The 20,313-nt window shown below is 48.0% G+C and overlaps 1 protein-coding gene and 1 long non-coding RNA gene across 2 annotated transcripts; both read right to left on the reverse strand.

The window, feature by feature from the left end:
* Nucleotides 1-373: 373 nt before the first annotated feature.
* Nucleotides 374-4,309, reverse strand: LOC141279261 (uncharacterized). The gene is made up of 3 exons (XR_012333232.1): nt 4,234-4,309; nt 2,748-2,886; nt 374-749 (listed from the first exon to the last, which is right to left on the reverse strand). It is a non-coding gene; the product is annotated as an uncharacterized lncRNA (long non-coding RNA).
* A 14,550-nt stretch (nt 4,310-18,859) lies between these two features.
* On the reverse strand, nt 18,860-19,583 carry LOC101336432 (small ribosomal subunit protein eS1-like). Its single transcript, XM_073808624.1, has one exon. It carries the CDS (start codon nt 19,546-19,548, stop codon nt 19,165-19,167), a length of 384 nt encoding a protein of 127 aa, XP_073664725.1. The 5' UTR covers nt 19,549-19,583; the 3' UTR covers nt 18,860-19,164.
* Nucleotides 19,584-20,313: the final 730 nt, after the last annotated feature.

The following is a 20,313-nucleotide window of genomic DNA, read 5'->3' on the forward strand; positions in this document are numbered from 1 at the left end:
GCATCAGGGGCACTGCTGTGATGCACTCTGAGGCTGGATGTGGTAGCCACAGCTGGCATCCTGAGCCACCAGGGCACACTGGAGTAATACCAAACCGTGACCAGGTGCACATGGAGTTACTTTAAAAAGAGACTGAGAAAGCCAGCTGACACTGCTCTAAAGTCAACTTGAGTTTATGGGGCGTGCCCTTCTTTGCTGCCCAGCCCGGCTGTACTCCTGAAGCCTGAGGTGGAGGCACAGGACAAGCCTCGCGGTGCAGCCAGAGACTCCTGCAGCTGCGGCTGCTGAACACAGGCCCATCCTCTGCTTCCCACCCCCCAGTAGCCTGGGACCCAGCGTGAGATTCTTCCCCAGCCACCCGGACTTACTGCGGTGCTGCTCCATCAGTTTCCTGGGGGTCACCAGAAACACAGGTGTGCTTACTCAGCAGCTCACGGGAGGAGTGGAGAGGATCAGAAAGGATGCAGCCTTGGGTGACTCAGGTGGCTCCTGAGGGAGCAGGTCTGTAGCTCCTGCTTGGCCTCTGGCGTGTCAGGCTCTTACTTCAAGCACAAATGGTCCTTCCCTCTTTAATTCCTGTTGCGAGGCTTGGCTTTTGGCTCTCGGTTTGAAACTTTTTTATCATCCTCACTGGACCACGAGCATCTTGGAGGCAGGCGCCTCATCTTATCATCATTTAGTCCATTTGTGCAAGAGGGCAAGGCTTCCCCACAGTCAGCAGTGTCATTCCCGAGGGGCAAGAATTGGTTCTTGGGGGAGAAAAATATTCTTATGTTTATACATAAAGCACAAATGTACATACAGTATATAAATATACAGTGTATCTGTGGTACTAAAATTTATAGGGGGAGACAGTTAGAAAACATTGCTAAAAAGGTTTGTAGGGGAGAGATCAAAATAAAAAATGCCTGAGAAACCCTGGAGTATATAAGGAAGTCAGAATCTCCATCTCTCAAGATGGAGATCTTAATTCCTTTTCCCTGTCCTGCTGTGAGGGTTAAATGAGATAACGGGAGATGTGGCACACAGCAGACACACAACAAATGTAAGATCTATTCACTCCGGTGGCCACCTGAGAGTGCCACTCTTCCAGAACCTGCTCTTTTCCAGTCTCTTTGGCTGCTCTATCAGCTGCCTATCTGTGCCCCTGCCCATAGGGTGTTGTAGGCACAGGTAAAGGTGCTTGTCATTTGGGTTTAGCAGGCCCCTGTAATTCACAGGTGAGGCAGGTCCACACCGAGCTAGGAAGTGCAGCCCTGGGCCCCCCTCCACTACTGGCCACAGTCCCTTTCCGGGGCCACCTCTCCCCTTGCTGGCTGGCAGTCCCTCCTCTGCGTCCAACCCCCACAGAAGGCAGGAGAAAAATCTCTGACAAGAGCACTCTCAAAAGGGCTCCTGTGATCAAAAAGACAACAAGTGATGGAGAGGATGGGGAGAGATTGTAACCCTCACACACTGCTGATGGAAATGTAACGTGGTGCAGGTGCTTTGGAAAAGTGTCTCAGTTCCTCAGATGGTTCAACATAATGTTACCATATTGTCCTGCAATTCCACTTCCAGGTATAAAAATACCCAAGAGAAATGAAGACATGTGTCCCCACAAAAACTTGTACATGAATGTTCATGGTAGTATTACTCATAACAGGCCAAATGTAGAAACAACCCAAATACCCATCAACTGATGAATGGATAAACAAAGTGCAGTGTACCCATACAATGGAATGTTATTTGGCAATAAAAGGAAATGAAGTCTTGATAACATGTTACAACAGAGGTAAACATGATACTAAGTGGTTATTTATGTGCTTGTCTTGTCCCATCTATCTGAAGAGCTCCAGTGACTTGCCTTCCTCGTTCCTGTTTCTCCAGTTACCCAGCACTTGTTCTGGGGCATGTCAGAGTTTAGAACATTTTTACTAGATGAAATTGCTAATTATCACTTCCCCTGTTCCCACCTATACTGTGAGTCAGCACTTGTTCAAGATCACAAAGCTAACTCCCTTTAAATGTTCACATTCTAAATCTAAGTCCTGATATATTATACTATTAAGTATGCTCTCCGACTTGTCTATTTCATATGCCTCAGGACCTAATGCACAGTGATCCTTAGCAGGTGGGTAGAAGATATTAGCTGAATGGATAATTTAAACAATAAAAATGCTGCAGGAGTCCTGCACTGTTCAAAGCCTGCCTTTTCCCAGAGGGTTACTGTTCAGGGTGACAGGAGAGAAAGACAAACAAATCCTTGTGTTCCGTGAGCTTTCCTCCTCTCAAGACATCTGCGCAGGGTTTCTGTCTATGTGGATTGGGGAAGTGATGCTAACATTTGCAGAATCTGACTTACTTGTCTCAGGAACCAAGTGGGTCTACTTATATGTCTATGTCACGTTTATTTTTTCATTCAGTGAATAGTTAGAGCCTTACCAGCTATGATGCCTGGCTCTGAATATATACAAATGAAGCAATCGGGGTCCCATTCTTAAGGAACAGAGACTTGTTTCACTTTTTCTTTTCATCAGCTTGAGAACCAATACCTAACAGCTTCTTCCTTTATTTTTTAATGTTTCCTACCAAGCTTAGAATAAACTCAGCTCTATTTTGTAGAATTGTCACAGGAGTCCCGAGGGCTTGTCTTTTACTTTATTTGTTTATCTTTTTATTTGACACGTGCTCATTGTGCTCAAGAGTAAGTCAGGTGGCCTCTCTGGGCCTCAGGCTGTTCTCAGATCCAGGGGGTATCCCCTTACCTTTCCCAACTCTCAGGGACAGTGTGAGGGCCATGCAGAACCATGAATGCTGAAAGGGCTTGCAGTGAACCCAGCTGGATGGGCGTGTCATGTATAACTGTCATTCTGCCCTGGGCCATCATCACAATTTGAAGAGAATCTGGACAGAAGTCAGAGAAAAGAGAGACCGTTTTCATTTCTCAGTGGAAACACCTGCCTTTTGGGACATCGATTTAAAATGAAAACATTTAAAAGTATGCATGATCTTAAACAAGTCATTTCTCCTTCCTGAGTCTCAGCTCCCTCATCTATGAAATAAGGCTGTGGGACTAGATCGACAGGTTTCGAACTATGCTCCAGAGAAATTCTCACTGGGAAGAGACTCTTCTATCTCCACATCTGCAACTGCAGAAATAATTTTTTAAAAATTTCCCCTCATTTTACATATTTGGCTTCAATGTAGGTTTTCTGTTCTATTTTTTTTTAAATAAAAAAATCCTGGAGCTAAAACAAAAAGGAAAATAAACCCTACGGCTAAATAATCTGTAACGAGTATCCTCTGGCTCTGGCCATCCTGCTCACACACACATGGACCCACGTGCTACTGCTTAGCCTGTGTGCATTTCTCTTGTGTGTGTTAGGTATGTAGGAGGGCCTCTGGGTACTGAATTCCTTTGTAGGGGAGAACTGGTGTTGATCTACAGCCTGCACTGCACGCAGAGATGACCATTTTTCATAGCAGCATTCCTGAGTCTGAATAACCTTTGGCAGCTGAAGGCGGAGAAAGAAATTCAACAACCAGTCCAGGGAAAACCTCTTCTTCCCAATGCTGGAATATGTTTTAGTTGCAGGTGACAGGGGTTGCTGGGGAGTGGAGGGTTATGGAAACAGTGCCACCTTGTGGTCCTGTGGTCACTTTCCCGAGCAAGCCCAGGCTGGTTGTTGAATGGCTCTTGGAGGGATGGGCTTCTGGAGGGATGGACTCCTGGAACCTGGGATTCTGAATTTGCTGGGAAGGGGCTTTCTGAGACCATAGCCTGGGTCGCGCCCAGGTCCCTTCCAGGCAGCAGGCCCAGGTGCCTGTCTCTGGAGCCCTTCTCTGGAAGCCACCACGCTGCTGAGGCCTGTGAGGGCTAAGGGGTAGATGTGTGATTGCTGGGGGAAGTGTGCTGTTGCTGGTGGGACAGCATCTGGATCTCGAAGACAAGGGCAAAGACTGAGAGGCGATGGGACAATTTTCACAACTGACACGGCTGAGGCCAAGTTGGGAAGGTGGTCTACCAGGAAGTACATAGAGGGAGGGTAGGAGGTGGTATCTCCCTGTCCAGAAAGAAACTCAGGGTTCATGCAAGGAAGAGAGGACTATATCCATCACCTTGACCTCATTCTGACCCGAACCCAGGACCCTGAATGATCAAATCCCTTGTCTGTCCCTACCCTTGCCCACCCTTGGAATAGACCTCAGGGTGACAGTGATGAACCCAGCACAGACAGTATGGGAACTCACAGCCTGGTGCAGCGCTGTCTGGTACAAATATAACAGGAGCCACAGGTGCCAACCGTTTATTTATTCTAAATTTTCTTGTAGCCACATTAAAAGAAGGAAAAAGAAACAGGTGAAATTACTTTTTAATTATATATTTTATTTAACCCAATATCTTGTCATGTCAACATGTAATTAAAATAAAAATCAGTAATGAGATATTTCACATCCTTTTTTCTTTTTTCCTGCACTAAGTCTTAAAATTCTGTGTGCATTTCACGCCTGCAGCATGCCTCTCTCTGCCTCTCAGTATTAAGAGGCTGCTGGGACCTTCAGGACCCAGCCCTAAGGAGCTACTTCTCTGTCACTCGGTCACCAATGTGTCCTTTGGCCCAGGGCATGTCAGTCACTAATGCGGGGTTTGATGTCCTTGCCTATGAAATACGGGGCTGGACTGCTTGACCTCTGACGTTCTCCCTGAGGGAAGTGATGCCATCATAAAATGAGGCCTAGGCCTAACCCTAACCCTAGTCCTGCCCTGCCTCCCTCAGATAAGAGGCTCGGCTGTGTTTTCCAATGAGAGGGATGGCAGTCACTCGTGCCCGCTCACTGGTGGCCCTGTCTCCCCGTCCCAGCTTTCTGAGGATTGCCAGAGCCGTTCTGACTCCACCCAAAGACTCCAGCACTAAAGATGCTGCTGACCCTGTAGCTCCCAGAGAAGGACTCCCCAGGGCTCCTCTGGGGGCTTCTTACCTCTTTCCCGGGCTCAGGAATCTCTTGGGAAGAAACCTGCAGTGGACTCCTCAGACTTCTGGAGCTAGACAGAGCCCCGGGCTCCCCCAAGCACCCTGACAGAAGAACCCCTTTTGTGCAGGTCGTGGAGAAACTGTGTGAGGCTGAATTCGGAACAAGAGACCCCTCCCCTCTAAGCCTCTGAGCCTCCGCCAGGTGCCTGAACCTCCAGGAGGGCCCGTTCCCCCAGCTCCCCGACTGAGGGAAGCCATGACTCAGTGGGCTTAAGATGCTCACTCGGCATCTGCACATAACCGGGGCCAGGCTGCTCAGCTCGCCCACAGCCCCCCTGGGCAGGGGACATTTCCCAGAACACAGCTGTCCCCACTCCTCCCTCCCCATAATTTGGGACTCAGACTGGTTAAGCCGGGGGTGATGGAGACCATCGGTCAACTCCTGTCTGATTAACTGCAGCCCAGAGAGGCGGAGAGTGGCCAGGGCACTGGGCTGGTCAGCGGCAGAGCCTCCTGCCTCCCAGCCTGGGGCTCCCCCCTCACCTCTCCGCACCACCCCACCTCCAAACCCTGCCGCCCCCCCAGCTACTTCGGCTCCAGCCCCCTTCCCTACACACAGTCTCCATTTTCTGGCCACCGCAAGCCACTTCACTTCCCCAGAGGGCCTCCCTCCTGCTTACCTCCAGGTCTGGCCCCCAGGCGGCTCCTTCTGCCACAAATTCATTCCCTTTCCCCTTTCTGTGTGCAGGCAAACTTCTCATCCTCAGGGACAGGCCCAGACATCACACCTCGCAGTCACCCGGTTACAGCCACCTCCAAGATTGTGTCTGGTTTCTCCCGGTATGTCCAGGGCCTGGTACAGTTTAATGAGGGAGGTGTGAACGAGGTCCTGGATTCTGTAATGTTCCCATTCCCCCTTCCTCAGTACTGATGGTCTCGCCCTCCCTTCCATCCCAAGGTGTTCTCTCCCCCAGGAAGGGAGATGACCTCTCTGCTGTGCCTCGGCCCGTGACCAGGTGGGGCCTGGGGGGTCTCTGAAAACTCCCCGTTGGTCAGCAGGGCCCTGTCCTCGTTTCCTCCTGACGAGCTGGTACTCACTGGCTCTCTGCAGGTTGCCCAGGAGGTGGCGCCAAAGTGCTGCCAGTGATAGCCTGACGGGCGCCTGGATCCCTGTCTCCAGGCACCTGGGCTCCCATCCACAGGGCCAGAGCCCACACTGGGTTCCGTTGCCGTGACCAGGGTCCCGCTCTCCGACGACCATGGGGCCACAGCCTCCTTGACCGTGAGGGTCAGGAAGTCTCCGTTCATCACTGCTGCCCTGTGCTCAGTGAGGCTGGGCTCTGAGTCACCCTTTGTACCACAGCTCTGCCCAGGGCCTGGCACCGACTGTGCGGAATGGAGGGACAGAGGCCATACAAGGACTGACGAGGTCCCGTGCATACTCTACGCTGGGCTTCTCATCATCACAATGACTTCAGTGTCCTAGGCTCGGAGGCTGGAGCTGACAGGAAACTTCGCCATCATTAAGAGCCGGTGGGCCTGGAATGGGTTACGCGTTTACTGCGACATTGACCCTCAGGGGCATAACCTTGGGGGTGGCTGGGTGGGACCAGGAGGGCAGGACTCCTTGAGCCAGTTGCCCCCAGTAACGAGCAGCTTCACTCACTGTACAATTATTATTATCTTCTACATTTGCTCAGCGTGAACATGGTTGGGTAGCCACTAGCCACAGGTGACTATGTACATTTCAATGAATTAAAATTAAATAAAATTTAAAATCCAGTTCCTTAGTCACACTTGCCACATTTCAGATCCTCAGTAGCTACTCTACCGGACAGCCATAGAAATGAACATTTCCATCACTGTAGAAAGTTCCACTGGACAGCACTAGTCTAGTGCTTGCTCTAGACCCTTTTCTGGATAAGGTGTTCTTTAGAATCTCAGAAAGTTCTCCACTCTCTAGCACACTGTCTTCCACTGGTATAGTTGTTGCAACCAACAGAAAGATGGAGTCAGATAGACCTAGGACTAAATTCTGACTTTGCCACTTGCTGGTTCTGTGGCCTTGGAGAAGTCATGCAGCCTCCCTCAGCCTCTGTTTTGTCATCTGTGAGATTGGGATAATATTACCCAGTTCCCACAGTTACTGGGAGGATTAAATGAGGCAGAGCAGGTGAGTCACTGGACGCAGTGCCTGACATGCAGTTGTCTGGCCTGATCACCCCCCCTCCACCCCGACTTCGTCTACTTGTATCCACTCACCCACAAGCCCTTATCACTGGTCTATACTGTGTCCAGACCTGTGTCAGGTTCCACAGCCTATTCACAGGGAACACAGGGCTTGATTCTAGAGGGAGATTGTAATCTAGGTGGGAGGGCAAGATAAGTGCCGTGAAGCAACCTGAAAACAATTCTTAGGCAATCCACAGGGCAGTGTGTCATCCAGTGACACAGGGCCGGATGGGAAAGGCACCGCGGGAGGTTTATCTGAGAAGGCCTCGTAGGGGCAGATGGGAGTCGAGCTGGTCTGGAAGGCGGGCGCAGGGTGTGGGCTGGCAGGGCCGGTAGCAGAGAAGTGACAGGAGAAAGGCGTTGTGGCAGCGGAACGGCAGGAGCAAAGAGAGGCTCAGAGGTGAGTCAGGGAGCGCCTGAGCTAACACACAGCGAGGTAGCCCCGCCAGGGTTGTCCTGGAGAAACCAGGAGGGTTTGCTAAGACAATCACTCAGCTCTCAGAAGCCAGGCTGAGTTGCTTGGCTCTGATGAAGCCGGTGTTTTCCAGGCAGGTGGGGACTTGAGCTGAGAAATGGGCAGAATTTGGGGAAGATTGTGCTGAAAACTCAGTAAGAGGGTCTGTGAGGGAGAAGGCAGGGTGAGCGCAGCAAGGTGTGACACCAGAGGCCTTCCTGGAGGCAGCACGAGGCACCATTTACCAAGAGCTGTTAACATGCTGTGACCTCAGATTGCTGGGTCCCAACATGGCCAGCAGAAACGGCGCTCAGTAGCCCTGTACAAGAAGTCCACATCTAACTGAGAGTGACAGGGGGTGGACATCGAGAAAACAGGATGGAGGAAATGCATTTACAGCATATCAGAATCTGAGCCCCAGCTCCTCGCCCAGGTGAGGAAAAGAACAGGATGGGGGCTGAAGGTAGCAGTAAGGAGAGAGGAAAGTGTCTAGAGAGAGGCCTGGATGTCTGAGGAGTAAGGCTGGGCGCAAAAGCATCAGGCAGAAACATACAGACACATGCCCACGCACATGCCGGTATATGCACACACACGTCCACATGTATAACCCCCCACTTTACATATGCATGATAATCATACCCAAAGACCCTTAAGGAAACATGCCTACGCACATCTGTGCAAATACACGTGCATGCATACGTACAGGCACCCATTGACACACATGTGTATATACACATGTTCTCCTCCAACCCGGCCTATCCTTCCAAGGCTGAGCTGGTGCTGGTGTTGGGTTTACAACAACCAAGCCAGGAAGCATCTGTCCTGGGCACTGAGTGTGTTTCTGATGGAGGCTTCTCTAGGCCTTGCTTGTAAACACTATTTATTTTGGAAAGCCACTTCTCTATTTGCAAATAAAAAGTTGGGACACGCAGTATTGGATTTCCCTGATCTGACATTGACCTAGAAAAATGTGCTGGCAGGAACAGAAAGTACCATGCCCCACTGTGCTGGCAGGCACAAGTGAGTTTCACTCTTCTTGGCTTTGATCACGAAGGTTAAGATGCAAGTGAGGGGGGCAGGGCCGCCTCCCTGCCCGAGTGGCTCTCTCGCTGCAGACCTGGGGGGAGTGGATGCGGTGCTTGGGGGCTTCCTGTAGGCCTGTGTGCTCATGGCCTTGAAGAGCGGGCTGGCAGGGGGAATCAGAGCAGCTGGGGAGTGGGTGTCATAGAGGCCAGTGACAGCGGCCAGCATGCAGAGACCGAGCAGCTCTGGCACATGCAAATCATGGATGGGTCCCGCTTACGGGGGTCCCCAGAGTTGTCATCAAGGAAACAGGCGACGCAACTTCAGCTCTGGGTGCGGTTTGAAATGGGTTCCTGTTGTTGGAGAAGGACAGGCTTCTAGGAGGCAGAGCTGCTTGGCCCAGCTGCAGGTGAAGGTCATGGTCTGCTGCAGACCTGCGTGGGGTCTGGGTACTGGTTGCGTAGAGTAGAAGCAGAACCTGAGAGGAATGTCCAAGGCAGGAGTCCTGCATCGTGGTGGGAACATGAGCCCCCAGGGTCTCCGTGGGGGCACTGGCTCCTTGTCTGATGGGCATCAAAGTAGACCCAAGGGGACTTCCCTGGTGGTCCAGTGGCTGGGACTCCCTGCTCCCAATGCAGGGGGCCTGGGTTCGATCCCTGGTCAGGGAACTAGATCCCACATGCTGCAACTAAGAAGATCCCTCGTGCCGCAACTAAGACCCGGAGCAGCCAAAAAAAAAAAAAAAAGTCGACCCAAGAAGCAAGATGCAATCTATTGCCTCAACCAAGCCACAGAATCCTTCTGAACCCCTCATCTGGGCCAGTGACTTAATTCTGGGCCTGTTAAGACCAGGGTTCACATTCCTCCCATCTTCCTCATGGCCAATCATGAGGATGAAGTGACATCAGAAATGTCACGGGCCCAGCCAGGGCCAGCGATAAAATAAGTGCTTAATACATTTTAGATCAAATCCCGGCTTCACCACTCACTAGCTGCGTAGCCTGGGACAGGCTATTCATCTGTGCCTTCATTTCCTCATCTGTAGAATGCAGACAATAATAAAATGCACCTCACAGCACTGTTGGGGATTAAATGAGTTAATATACATAAATCACTTTTGAACAGTGCCTGACCCTTTAATAAGCACAATTACCATTTACTATGATATTAAATATTATTCTTAATCATTTATTCGTGTATTTATTCACTTATTCATTCAATGAGTGTCAGATACTGTTCAGGCCCTGGGAATACAGCAGCGAAAAAGAGACAACAAGCCCTGGGGTGGGTAGAACGAGGGCCCCCCACAGACGGCCATGTCCTAATCCCCAGAACTGGTAAACATGTTATGTTACCTGGCAAAGGGAATGACGGTTGCCCATCAGCTGACCAGAAGATAGGGAGATATCTTGGATCACCCGGGTGGCCCTACATAATCATGAGGGTCCCTGAAAGAAGAAGAGGGAGACAGGAGAGGCAGAGGCAGGGAGGACATGTATTGAAGCAGAGGTCGAAGTGGAGGATGGAAGAGGGCCACGGGCCAACGCGTGTGGGCCACCTCTACAAGCTGGAAAAGGCAAGGAAACGGATTCTCCCCTGGAGCCCCCAGAAGAGAATCAAGTTCTGCCCATGATGTTAGCCCAGTGAGCTTCTGGCCTCTAGAGCTGCAGGATAATACATCTGTGTGGTTTTAAGTCGCTACGTTTGTGGGAATTTTTTGTGGCAGCCACAGGATTACTAACACACACTATCCGTCACGGGGCTTACGTTCTTACAGGGGGAGAGAGAGAATAGGAAATAAATACGTGGTGTGTGGGACGGGCATTTCCTCTTCTGGGGGTGGGGGTGGGTTGGGGTGGTGGGGGGGGGGGTAGGGGGGTGGGGGTGGGTTGGGGTCGGGGTGGGGGTGGTGAGCCAGGCTGCTGAGCACAGGCTAGCGGAGGGAGCAGGGGGCAGGACAGGCCGGACGGGGCATGTCAGCCTGCACCCCACCCCCATCCCATCCCAGCCAGGAGGGGCAGGGCGGCTCTGGCCCAGTGCTTCTAGGCTCTGGTCCTGGGCTGCGGAGGGGGCTCGCGTGCAGTGTCGGGTCCAGCACTGGTGGGGCCTGCTGCCAGGAGCCTGGAGCCATCAGTGTGTTCTTCAGATGCCTGCTGGTGGGGAGATGAGGACATGTGATTTGTCAAAGTGAGTCAGGAGGGAAAGCCAAGGCCAGGTGGCCGCCTCGGTAAGAACCTCTCTGGGTTTCTGTAACTACAAGCTCTTGATTGAGCGTAATACAGAGCACCGAGGAGCCCCTCATTAGGAGGCCGTGAAACACCGCTTGGGCTTGGCTTTCCTCTTGCCCGGCTGCTCACCGAAGCCTTCTTCTTTCATCTCCAAGGCCGTTAATTGGCAGCCTGAGCCCAGAGAATTACCTCAGGAGATGGCTGAGGCCTGGGTTGGATTCTGCCTCCTCAGCCCCTCCCTACTCAAGTCCCTGAAGTCTCCGCTGCATCCTTGAGCTTATGCTGAGCAGGGTCGGGAGGTCTTGAGGAGTCCGGCCCACCACCAGGTGGGGAACGGCTCATAGACCTTGAACGCATGGTGCCTTGCGGCCTATGTTCGGGAATTCAGGTTGTGCACTGCTCAAGAGCACCGTATCTAAGAGGCATCACCCACATGGTAGACGCACGCTAATTTATGTGGGAGCACACTGATGGCGCAGAGACTCTAGGTCTCCAGATAGGTAGCAGGGGGGAACCACCTTTGACCTGAAGTCACCGTGGCACTTGGGCCGTGCACAAACTCTCAACACAGTCTTGTGGGTTCTGTGCCACGTGCACTGCAGCTGCCTGTGCAGTCTTACCACCTGATGCCCCTTCATGCCTGATTTCCAGGCCCCTGAGCCTTTGAACCTGACGCTGTTGCCTCACCTGGGGGTGGGGGGCAGAGAAGGTCAGAGTGGAAGAGGGGCACTCAGAGTGTGTGTGCTGCTGGCCCTGAGTGTGCCCCCGTGGTGTGTGTGTACATGGAGCTAGGGGTGCTACCACCAGGCAGAGCCATTCACGTCACGCAGAAATAAACTAACTCCATCTTTCGTTTTTATCCTGAAGAAGGGACGTCTCTTCCTACTTTGCCCGCAGGTGCCACCTGGGTCTGCCAGGCCCTTCCCTAGCTCAAGGGGACACAGCCTTTAGCGCCACCACCCATGTGGTGCCCTCCGTGCCCCTGGGTAAAGTGTCAGCTCTCTAGTAGCTACAGCTCTGTTCCCAGGATCAGCCTTGACCTGGACCCTGACTCATACTCATCCTAGTCTCTTAACCTTGGGGCTAGACCCAGACCTGTGGCCCTGCCTGGTGTCCACTGTGTCTGAGCCCCTTGCCTGCAGCCTACCTGCCCTTCAGAGCGCTCAGCCAGAGGCAAAGGCAGTGTCCAGCCACGGCAAGCAGAGAATTGAGTTGAGAAAACACTTCTGAAAGCAGACCTAGGGGAGGGGTGGGGTACAACTGGAGAGCATTTGCGATATGGCATCCTTTGACACTGTGGTCCCACTCCAGGAAATTTGCGCTTAAGAGAAAATCAAGGATGTGTGCACAGATTTTGCCAGAAAGATGTGCGTTGAAGCATTGTTTGTTCTAGCAATAGCTGGAAATAAACCAAATGAACATCACGGGAAGGAGTGACAGATCACAGGCAGCCCTCTGCTTTCATACACAGTGAGTGTTCCCAGAAATGTATCCAAATGTCAAATATTTGGAAGTTGGACACCTGCTTATTTTTAAAAACTAACAATAGCTTTTAAAGTTATGAGAGATGTTTGTATTCCCCACTGGCCCCCAAGTTAAAAACATTATCAAATCACTAAACATGCCTAACCCTTTAGACACAATCTTTAATAATATGTGTCTTAGTTTGGGTTTCCCCGAAAATAACAGGAGACAAAAAATTGAATGCAGTGCAGGTAGATTATTTGCGAAGTGACCCCAGGAAATGCTGATTTGGGGTGAGGGGTTAGGGGAATGAAAAAGGGAAGGAGAGAAAGCCGAGAAAGGGTGATTCTTCCAGCAAGTTACCACTGTGGGCAACTGGAACTTACCTCCACCAGGGGCTCAGGGAAACCATGCAGAACATTCCTCTCCCCAGGGGTGGGGGAGTTGGGGTATTTATCCACCACCGCCCATCAGTCATTGGCTGCAGCTGCTCCTGAGGGTGTGGGCTTCCTAGCACCAGCCAGAGAAAGCCCTGTGGCAGAGTCCCAGGGGCTGGGATGGGAAGCGATGTTGGAGTGCCCAGAAATGGGAAATGCTGAGGGGAGTCTGTTACAGTATGTGTCTAGATTCTCTATGTTTTTCTTTAATCTGTGCTTTTCTTTAACAATTCAACCTACAGGTGGCAAAGTAATTCAGAGGATATTCATTTGAGAATGAAGATTTCCTGCTTGATTTCCCATCTTTGTCACAGTTTAATAATTACTAGCATCAACATTTCTGTTTCTATTTCCCACTGGTTTTTATAAAATACTAAGTCCCAAGTGCAACCTCCAATTAAGTGCATAAAGAATAACAACAATAGCTAACACATATAAACACATACTGTGGGCTAGATTTACTTAATCCTTGCAGCAATGCTATGGGGTAGATATTATTACCGTTATTGTTGCTTTATAGATAAAGAAATGGGGGCTCAGGGAAGTTAAGTAATTTGCTCAAGGACATTATGGGCAAAGCCTGGCAATCTTGCTCCGGAGTGCACGCTCTGTCTGTGTGACTGCTAGAAATGGTCCCCCAGCTGATTGATGAAAGCCTGAGTGTGGCACATGACAGGGAGTTGAGGGGTGTCAGTATTAATGTAGATAAATGTAGATTTTTCAAACTTGGATATATCAACACCATCATGGCACAAAACAGTTGATGGCTGTAGCAGGTCCAAATTTAAATCTGTTAACTCGGTTGGGCTTGAAACATTGTTTCATCATTTCCACAGGCTGAAATGAGTATTATTTTAAGACACATTGCACCAAATGAGGGAAATTCATCTCAGTCAGCTGGGGGGCTGCCTTGACCCTTTCCCAAGGGATGAGGAGGTGTTTAGCGTCAGACATTAGGGTGGGGGGTTGCTTTGCCATTTGTTAGTGGGCCCCTTGTGCACACCATCTCCACCATCCTGCCCCAGAATCCTCCTTGTGGGGGGGCTGGCTCTGTAGCAGTACTTCCATGCCCCTCAAAGTCAGGAGCGTTACTGCCACTGTTCCAGCCACTCTTGAACCCCAGTTTCCCTCTACTTTCTGAGATCAATGCCTGCATCTATGTGAGACCACTGTCATGCCCCCCACCCCAAAATGCCCCTCGCACTCCCGCCTCCCCTGCCCACCTCCACATGCAGGGACTCTGCCTGGAAGAGGGAGGGGAGGGGGGGGGGACTAGTGCAGCAGCCCCTCCTTAGGAAACCAACAGCAGCTCAGCTCTTGTCCTAGCCCCTTTATTTCTCCTTTTCTCCCATCGAGGAAATCTTTCTTTCTTTCTTCCTCCCTCCCTCCCTCCCTTCCTTCCTCCCCTCCTACTTTTCTTTTTTTCTTTCGAGACTAAGAACAACAGCCCTGCCTAGTGACCGTATACCTCCAAATCCAGTGTATTATACAAGAGAAAGATTCCTTTCTCTTCCCACTGTTCCGGTTATCTATTGCTGCATGATGAACCATTTCCAAAACAGCCACATAAAACATGCATTTTCTTTTGGTCTAGGGTCGCCAGATAAAGTACTACAGATATTTGACCTGTAAGTACTGTACCTATTTAAAGTTAAAAACATTAAAATTTATCTTTAGGGCTTCCCTGGTGGCACAGTGGTTGAGAGTCTGCCTGCCGATGCAGGGGACATGGGTTCGTGCCCCGGTCAGGGAGGAGCCCACATGCCGCAGAGCGGGCTTGCTGAGCCTGTGCTCTGCAATGGGAGCGGCCACAGCAGTGAGAGGCCCACGTACTGCAAAAAAAAAAAAAAAAAAAATTTATCTTTAAACACTATATGGATAAAAATTTAACCCCAGTTAAATTTGAATTTTAGATCAACAATATATAATTTTTTAGTCTAAGTATGTCCCATGCATATTTGAGACATACTTAGACTAAAAAACTACTCACTGTTAATCTGAAATTCAAATTTAATGGAAAGTCTTATATTTTTGTGGGGTTTTTTGTTTTTGCTTTTGTTTGAAATTGGGCAACGCCGTCTTGGTCACAGTTTTGTGGGTCAGGAAATTGGGTGGGGTTTGTAGCGGTTGAAGGGTGCCCTACCATGGTGGTTCTCCATGCACATGTCTGGTGCCTGGGTACTGCATGGCCTCACACTCTTCCTTCAGGTGAAGTCTCATCCTCCAGGGCTTTTCCATGCAATTAAGGACTCTCACAGAAGGGCAGGCTCAGGTAGTCAGACTTCCTACGCGGAGGCTCTGAGACCTGGCTCTGAGAACAGGAAATGAAAGCTGTCAGTCTCCTAAATCTTGGGCCTGTCAGTCAGTGCACTATCCCTTCCTCCTCATTCTATTGGTCAAGCAGTCACAAAACCCACCTGGCTTCCACAGCAGGGGACACAGACCTCACCTTTTAAGGGCAGCAGTGGCAAAGCATTTGCAGTCATCTTTAATCTATTGCATCCACTGAGAAGGAATAGATTTTCGGCCACCCCAAAGCTTGACTACTGTGTGTGTTTCTCTCTTTCAGCATCCCTTTCCTAAGGCAATGAGAACAGCTCGTTTCAGCTTCTGTCTGATTGGGAGAAGGGTCCTCGGAAAAGAGGATATTCAGAAGGGTAGGGGAATTTCAGTTAGTGTTTCAATGTATGATTCCTCAACAAAACAAAACCATAGGGTTGTAACAAAAAAAAAATCATAGGGTTGAATAATATATAACAATTCAGAAAGATATGAATAAAATATTAAGTGTAAAAATCAGGTGACAAAAATGTGTTTACAGTATAAAGTTTTAAAAAAATGTTACACTATAAATGTTGGAGAGCTATATGCAAAAATACTAGCAGTAGTTTATCTGTAAAAGGTGTGATTCTGGCACATTTTATTCTTTCTGCTTGTACATGTTTTTGATATTTTATAAAATGAATATGTGTCACTTTTAATTTAGAAAAAAAGAGGTTATCATAAAATAAAACAACAAGGAATCCACCGTCCTCCTAATTATTAACCAGTTCATTCTTTGTACAAATTCTACTGGGTATCTATCATGTACCAGTTTCTATTCTAGGCACTGGGGATTCTGCCATGAACAAGCCAGACAAGGTCTTCTCCAGAGCCTCTGGGGAGAGCAGGCCCTGCCAACACTTTGATTTTGGACTTCTAGCCTCCAGAACTAGAGAGAATTTTCTGGTTTTTTTTCAGTCACCCAGGTTGTGATAATTTGTTGCAGCAGCCCTGGGGAACTAACACAATCCCGTTATTCCTTGCATCTTACTAACCAATGATACAGATTTCCATTCGGAAGTAGGTAATCTAATTGTCCCCACTTTACAGATGGGGAAACTGAGATTCTGTGAAGATCAGTAGTTTGTCCCAGACCCCACAGAGCGTGGCTTCCACAGCAGGGTCAGGGCTCAAACCCTGGTTTCTCGTCCCCAGTGTTTAGGCTGTCTCCATGATGCCACAGCTTGTAGACCTGGGTTTCCAGCAGTTTCTATTAAGTCTCATGCAACTGTTTCTAAGGTCATCACTCCCTGTCCTGCCTATCACCCTGCAGTGACAAAGAAACCAGCCCTGGGGGACTCTCTATGACAGGAGTACCTCCTCCTCTTAGCTAATGAGGAGGAAATTGTTCTTGCATCAGGCCCTGCCCTGTTCCTGCATCTCTAACTGGCTGCTGAGTCCACGCTGGGATGAATGGGACTCAGACAGCTGTTTCCAGGTGTGCTCACTGCCATTTATCAGCAGCTGCTGATAAGCCCTCTACATCATTTTGTTTAGGCCAGGGTGTACCCCTCACTCAAGAAACCTCAGCCTCTCCTCTGACAGGCAAGGAGCTAGTGCCATTGTTTTCTTTAAACAACTTTTCCTCCAGATTTTAAAATAAATACATGCTTTTTGAAAAACAAAAACAGAAAAGATAATGAAGGACAGAAGAAAATAGAACTGACTTATAGGCACCAGCAGTTCTTATTTATAAATGTGCAGAAGGAAAAAAAACACTATGTTCAGATATGCATCTGGTTATGCTGCGCATACAGACACATTCACAGAGCAAATTCAACTATGTTTAAAAATGAACAGTTTTGCATAGACTCTTTTTCCTTTTGGAGAAATCTGGCCATAAGAAACAGTTTTGTACTCTATCCTAAGCATTTCTCCAAGGTTGTTAAAGATTCTTTGTAAATACCATTTTTAATGGCTGCACACTATTCTATCAAGTAGATCACCACTTACTAATCATTTATTATCTATTACTAAGCACTCAGATTTTTTTCTAGTTTTTCATTAACTTAAAGAAAACACTGTTGATTGGGATTGACATATATACACTAGTATGTATAAAATAGGTAACTAATAAGAACCTGCTGTATAAAAAAATATAAATAAAATAAAATTTAAAAAAAAACCCACTGTTACAGACATACTTGACGTAAGACTTTGTGTACCTTTCAGATTATGCTCTTGGCCTGAAATTATTGGGTTTAAGGCTATACACATAACAGTTTTACAGCTTTATTGAGGTACAATTTAGAAACATAAAACTCACCCATTGTAAGTGAATAATTCAATGCTTTTTAACAAAATTATACAGTCGTGCAATCACCTCCGCAATCCAGTTTTAGAGCATACTTGTCACCATAAAACATTTCCTCAAGTTCTTTAACTGTCCAACTCACTCCCACTCCAGCGCCAAACAATCACTGATCTACTTGATATATAGATTTGCCCTTTCTGGACATTTCATATAAACAGAATCATACAATATGTACTCTTTTTCTACATGACTGCTTTTACTTAGCACACTGTTTTTGTGATCCAGTGATACAGCATGAATTAGGACTTTCTTCCTTTTTACTGCTGAGTAGTATCTCATTGTAAGGATACACCACATTTTGTTCATCTAGTTATCTGTTGGTGGAAATGTGGATTGTTTCCAGTTTTCGCCTATTAAGAATAACAGGGCTTCCCTGGTGGCGCAGTGGTTGAGAGTCCGCCTGCCGATGCAGGGGACATGGGTTCGTGCCGCGGTCCGGGAAGATCCCACATGCCGCGGAGCGGCCGGAGCCTGTGCTCCGCAACGGGAGAGGCCACAACAGTGAGAGGCCCGCGTACTGCAAAAAAAAAAAAAAAAAAAAAAGAATAACATAGCTATGAGTATTTACCTACAAGTCTCTGTGTGGACATGTTTTTACCCATTTCTCTTGAGTAGATACCTAGGAGTGGGTCATATGGTAAGTTTCTATTAAATTTTTGTAAGAAATCACCAAACTATTTTCCAAAGTAGCTGCATCATTTTACCTTCTCACTATCAATGTATCAAGGTTACACTTGTTTCACATCCTCGCCAACACTTGTCATTTTGATTATTGCCATTCTGATAGGTATGCATTAGTATCTCTTTGTGGCTTGAATTCACATTTTCTTAATGACTAATGATGTTGAGCATCGTTTCATGTGCTTCTTAGCCATTTGTATATCTTCTTTGGAGAAATGTCTATTTGAATCTTTTGCTTCTTTTTTTTTTTTTTTGGCGGTATGCAGGCCTCTCACTGTTGTGGCCTCTCCCATTGCGGAGCACAGGCTCCGGACGCGCAGGCTCAGCGGCCATGGCTCACGGGCCCAGCCGCTCCGCGGCATGTGGGATCTTCCCGGACCGGGGCACGAACCCATGTCCCCTGCATTGGCAGGCAGACTCTCAACCACTGCGTCACCAGGGAAGCCCATAATTTTTTAATTGAGTTGTATGTCTTTTGTTGTTCTTTATACATTCTGGAAAAAATCCTTTATCAGATACATAATTTACAAATCTTTTCTCCCAATCTTTGGCTTGTCTATCATATTTTTATTATTTTTTTATTTTTATTTTTTTAAATATCACAGATGAGGTCTTTTATTTGTCACCATTAAAAGTCTGATTTTTAAACAGATTCTTGGACTGGTAGCTCATGTCCATCAGCTCTTTCAACTTTAGCACCTGTCTCATCCCCAGTAGCTTTTCCAGAACTACTACCTTCACCTTGTAGCTCCATGAGTTTTCCCAATTCAAACTTGGGTTTCTTCAGCATTTTTACTTTTCTAACAAAGACATCATGGAGTGGATAAATAGATTGGCAGGCCTTTTCTATGTCTTTTCCAATGCTGTCTGGAATCAATTTATTGACCACTTCTTTCAAGTCATTTGTCTCCACCTCTCGGGTCATGATTTCCATCATCTTCTTGTGGATCTGGCGGACCTGCTGGTGCTGGGCATAAGAGGTCTTCCAAATCTGATTATTGTGTTTTTTAGTAAAACCCACACAGAAGAGACGAAGCAAATAACCATGGGTAGTCTAGACATCAACGTGAGCTTCAGTCATGGTCTGCCATTTTTTGACCATGGAGCACATTTTGTCACGGGCAAGGTCCATGCCGTGGAAATTAGTCAGGCAGTTTTTGCCCTGAACATCCTCAGTAATAAGCTTGAATTTTCTAAATGCGACTTCATCATTCTGCAGATCAGCAAGGCTCACTTCAAACACACAACCCTTGAGGCCATCAGATGTGATTTTGGTTCCTTGAGTTCTCGTGACTAGTGTTTTCCCAATATTTCTTACATTGAACATAGCTGGTGCTTTCACATCATACCAATCTTTCTTAGAAAATGGGTCAACCACTTTCTTCTTGGCTCCCTTTTTACCGCCTTTCGTAAGGCGCTTCTTCTTTCCGACCGCCATGGTGCTGCTCTGAGAGCCAAAAGGCTATCATATTTTTAAATGATGTTTGTTGAAGAGCAAAAGTTTTTAATTTTGATAAAGTCCAATTTATTTTTTTTGGATTACCCTTTTTTGTGACTTGTCTACGAAAGCTTTGCCTTACATAAAGTCGCAAAGATTTTTTTTCTCCAAAGATTTCCTCTAGAAGTTTTACTGAACATAATTTGAAAATGATTTTTGTTTTTTCATTTTGAATATAATCCATGGTAATTTTAACAAATTAGAAAATATAGATGAACGAAAGGAGGAAAATACAGGTCACTCATAATCGCACTAGCAGAGTTAAGCCACCATGAATGTTTTGTTGCATGTGTGTATTGGTTATCTATTGCTTTGTAACAAATTACCCCCAAAACATATTGATTATCTCGAAGTTTCTGTGGATCAGGAACCTGGGAGCACTTTTCTGGGCGCCTTTGTCTCAGGATCACTCACAAGGCTGCAATCAAGTTGTCAGTGGGACAGCAGTCATTTCAAGGCTCGATAGGGAGAGAACACGTCTCCGAACTCACTTACGTGGCTGTCGGCAGCCCTCAAGTCCTCGCTGGCTGTTGGTTGGGGACATCGACTCCTTGCCACATGGGTCTCCACATAGGCAACTCGCAACACGGCAGCTAGCTTCCCTGAGAGGAAGAGAAGGAGGTAGGGCGCCCATCAGAAGCCATAGTCCTTTTGTAACCTAGTCTTGAAAGTGACATTCCATCATTTTGCTCCCTGGTCTATTCA

The sequence above is a fragment of the Tursiops truncatus genome, chromosome 8, assembly GCF_011762595.2.
Source record: "Tursiops truncatus isolate mTurTru1 chromosome 8, mTurTru1.mat.Y, whole genome shotgun sequence".
Taxonomy (NCBI): Eukaryota; Metazoa; Chordata; class Mammalia; order Artiodactyla; family Delphinidae; genus Tursiops; species Tursiops truncatus.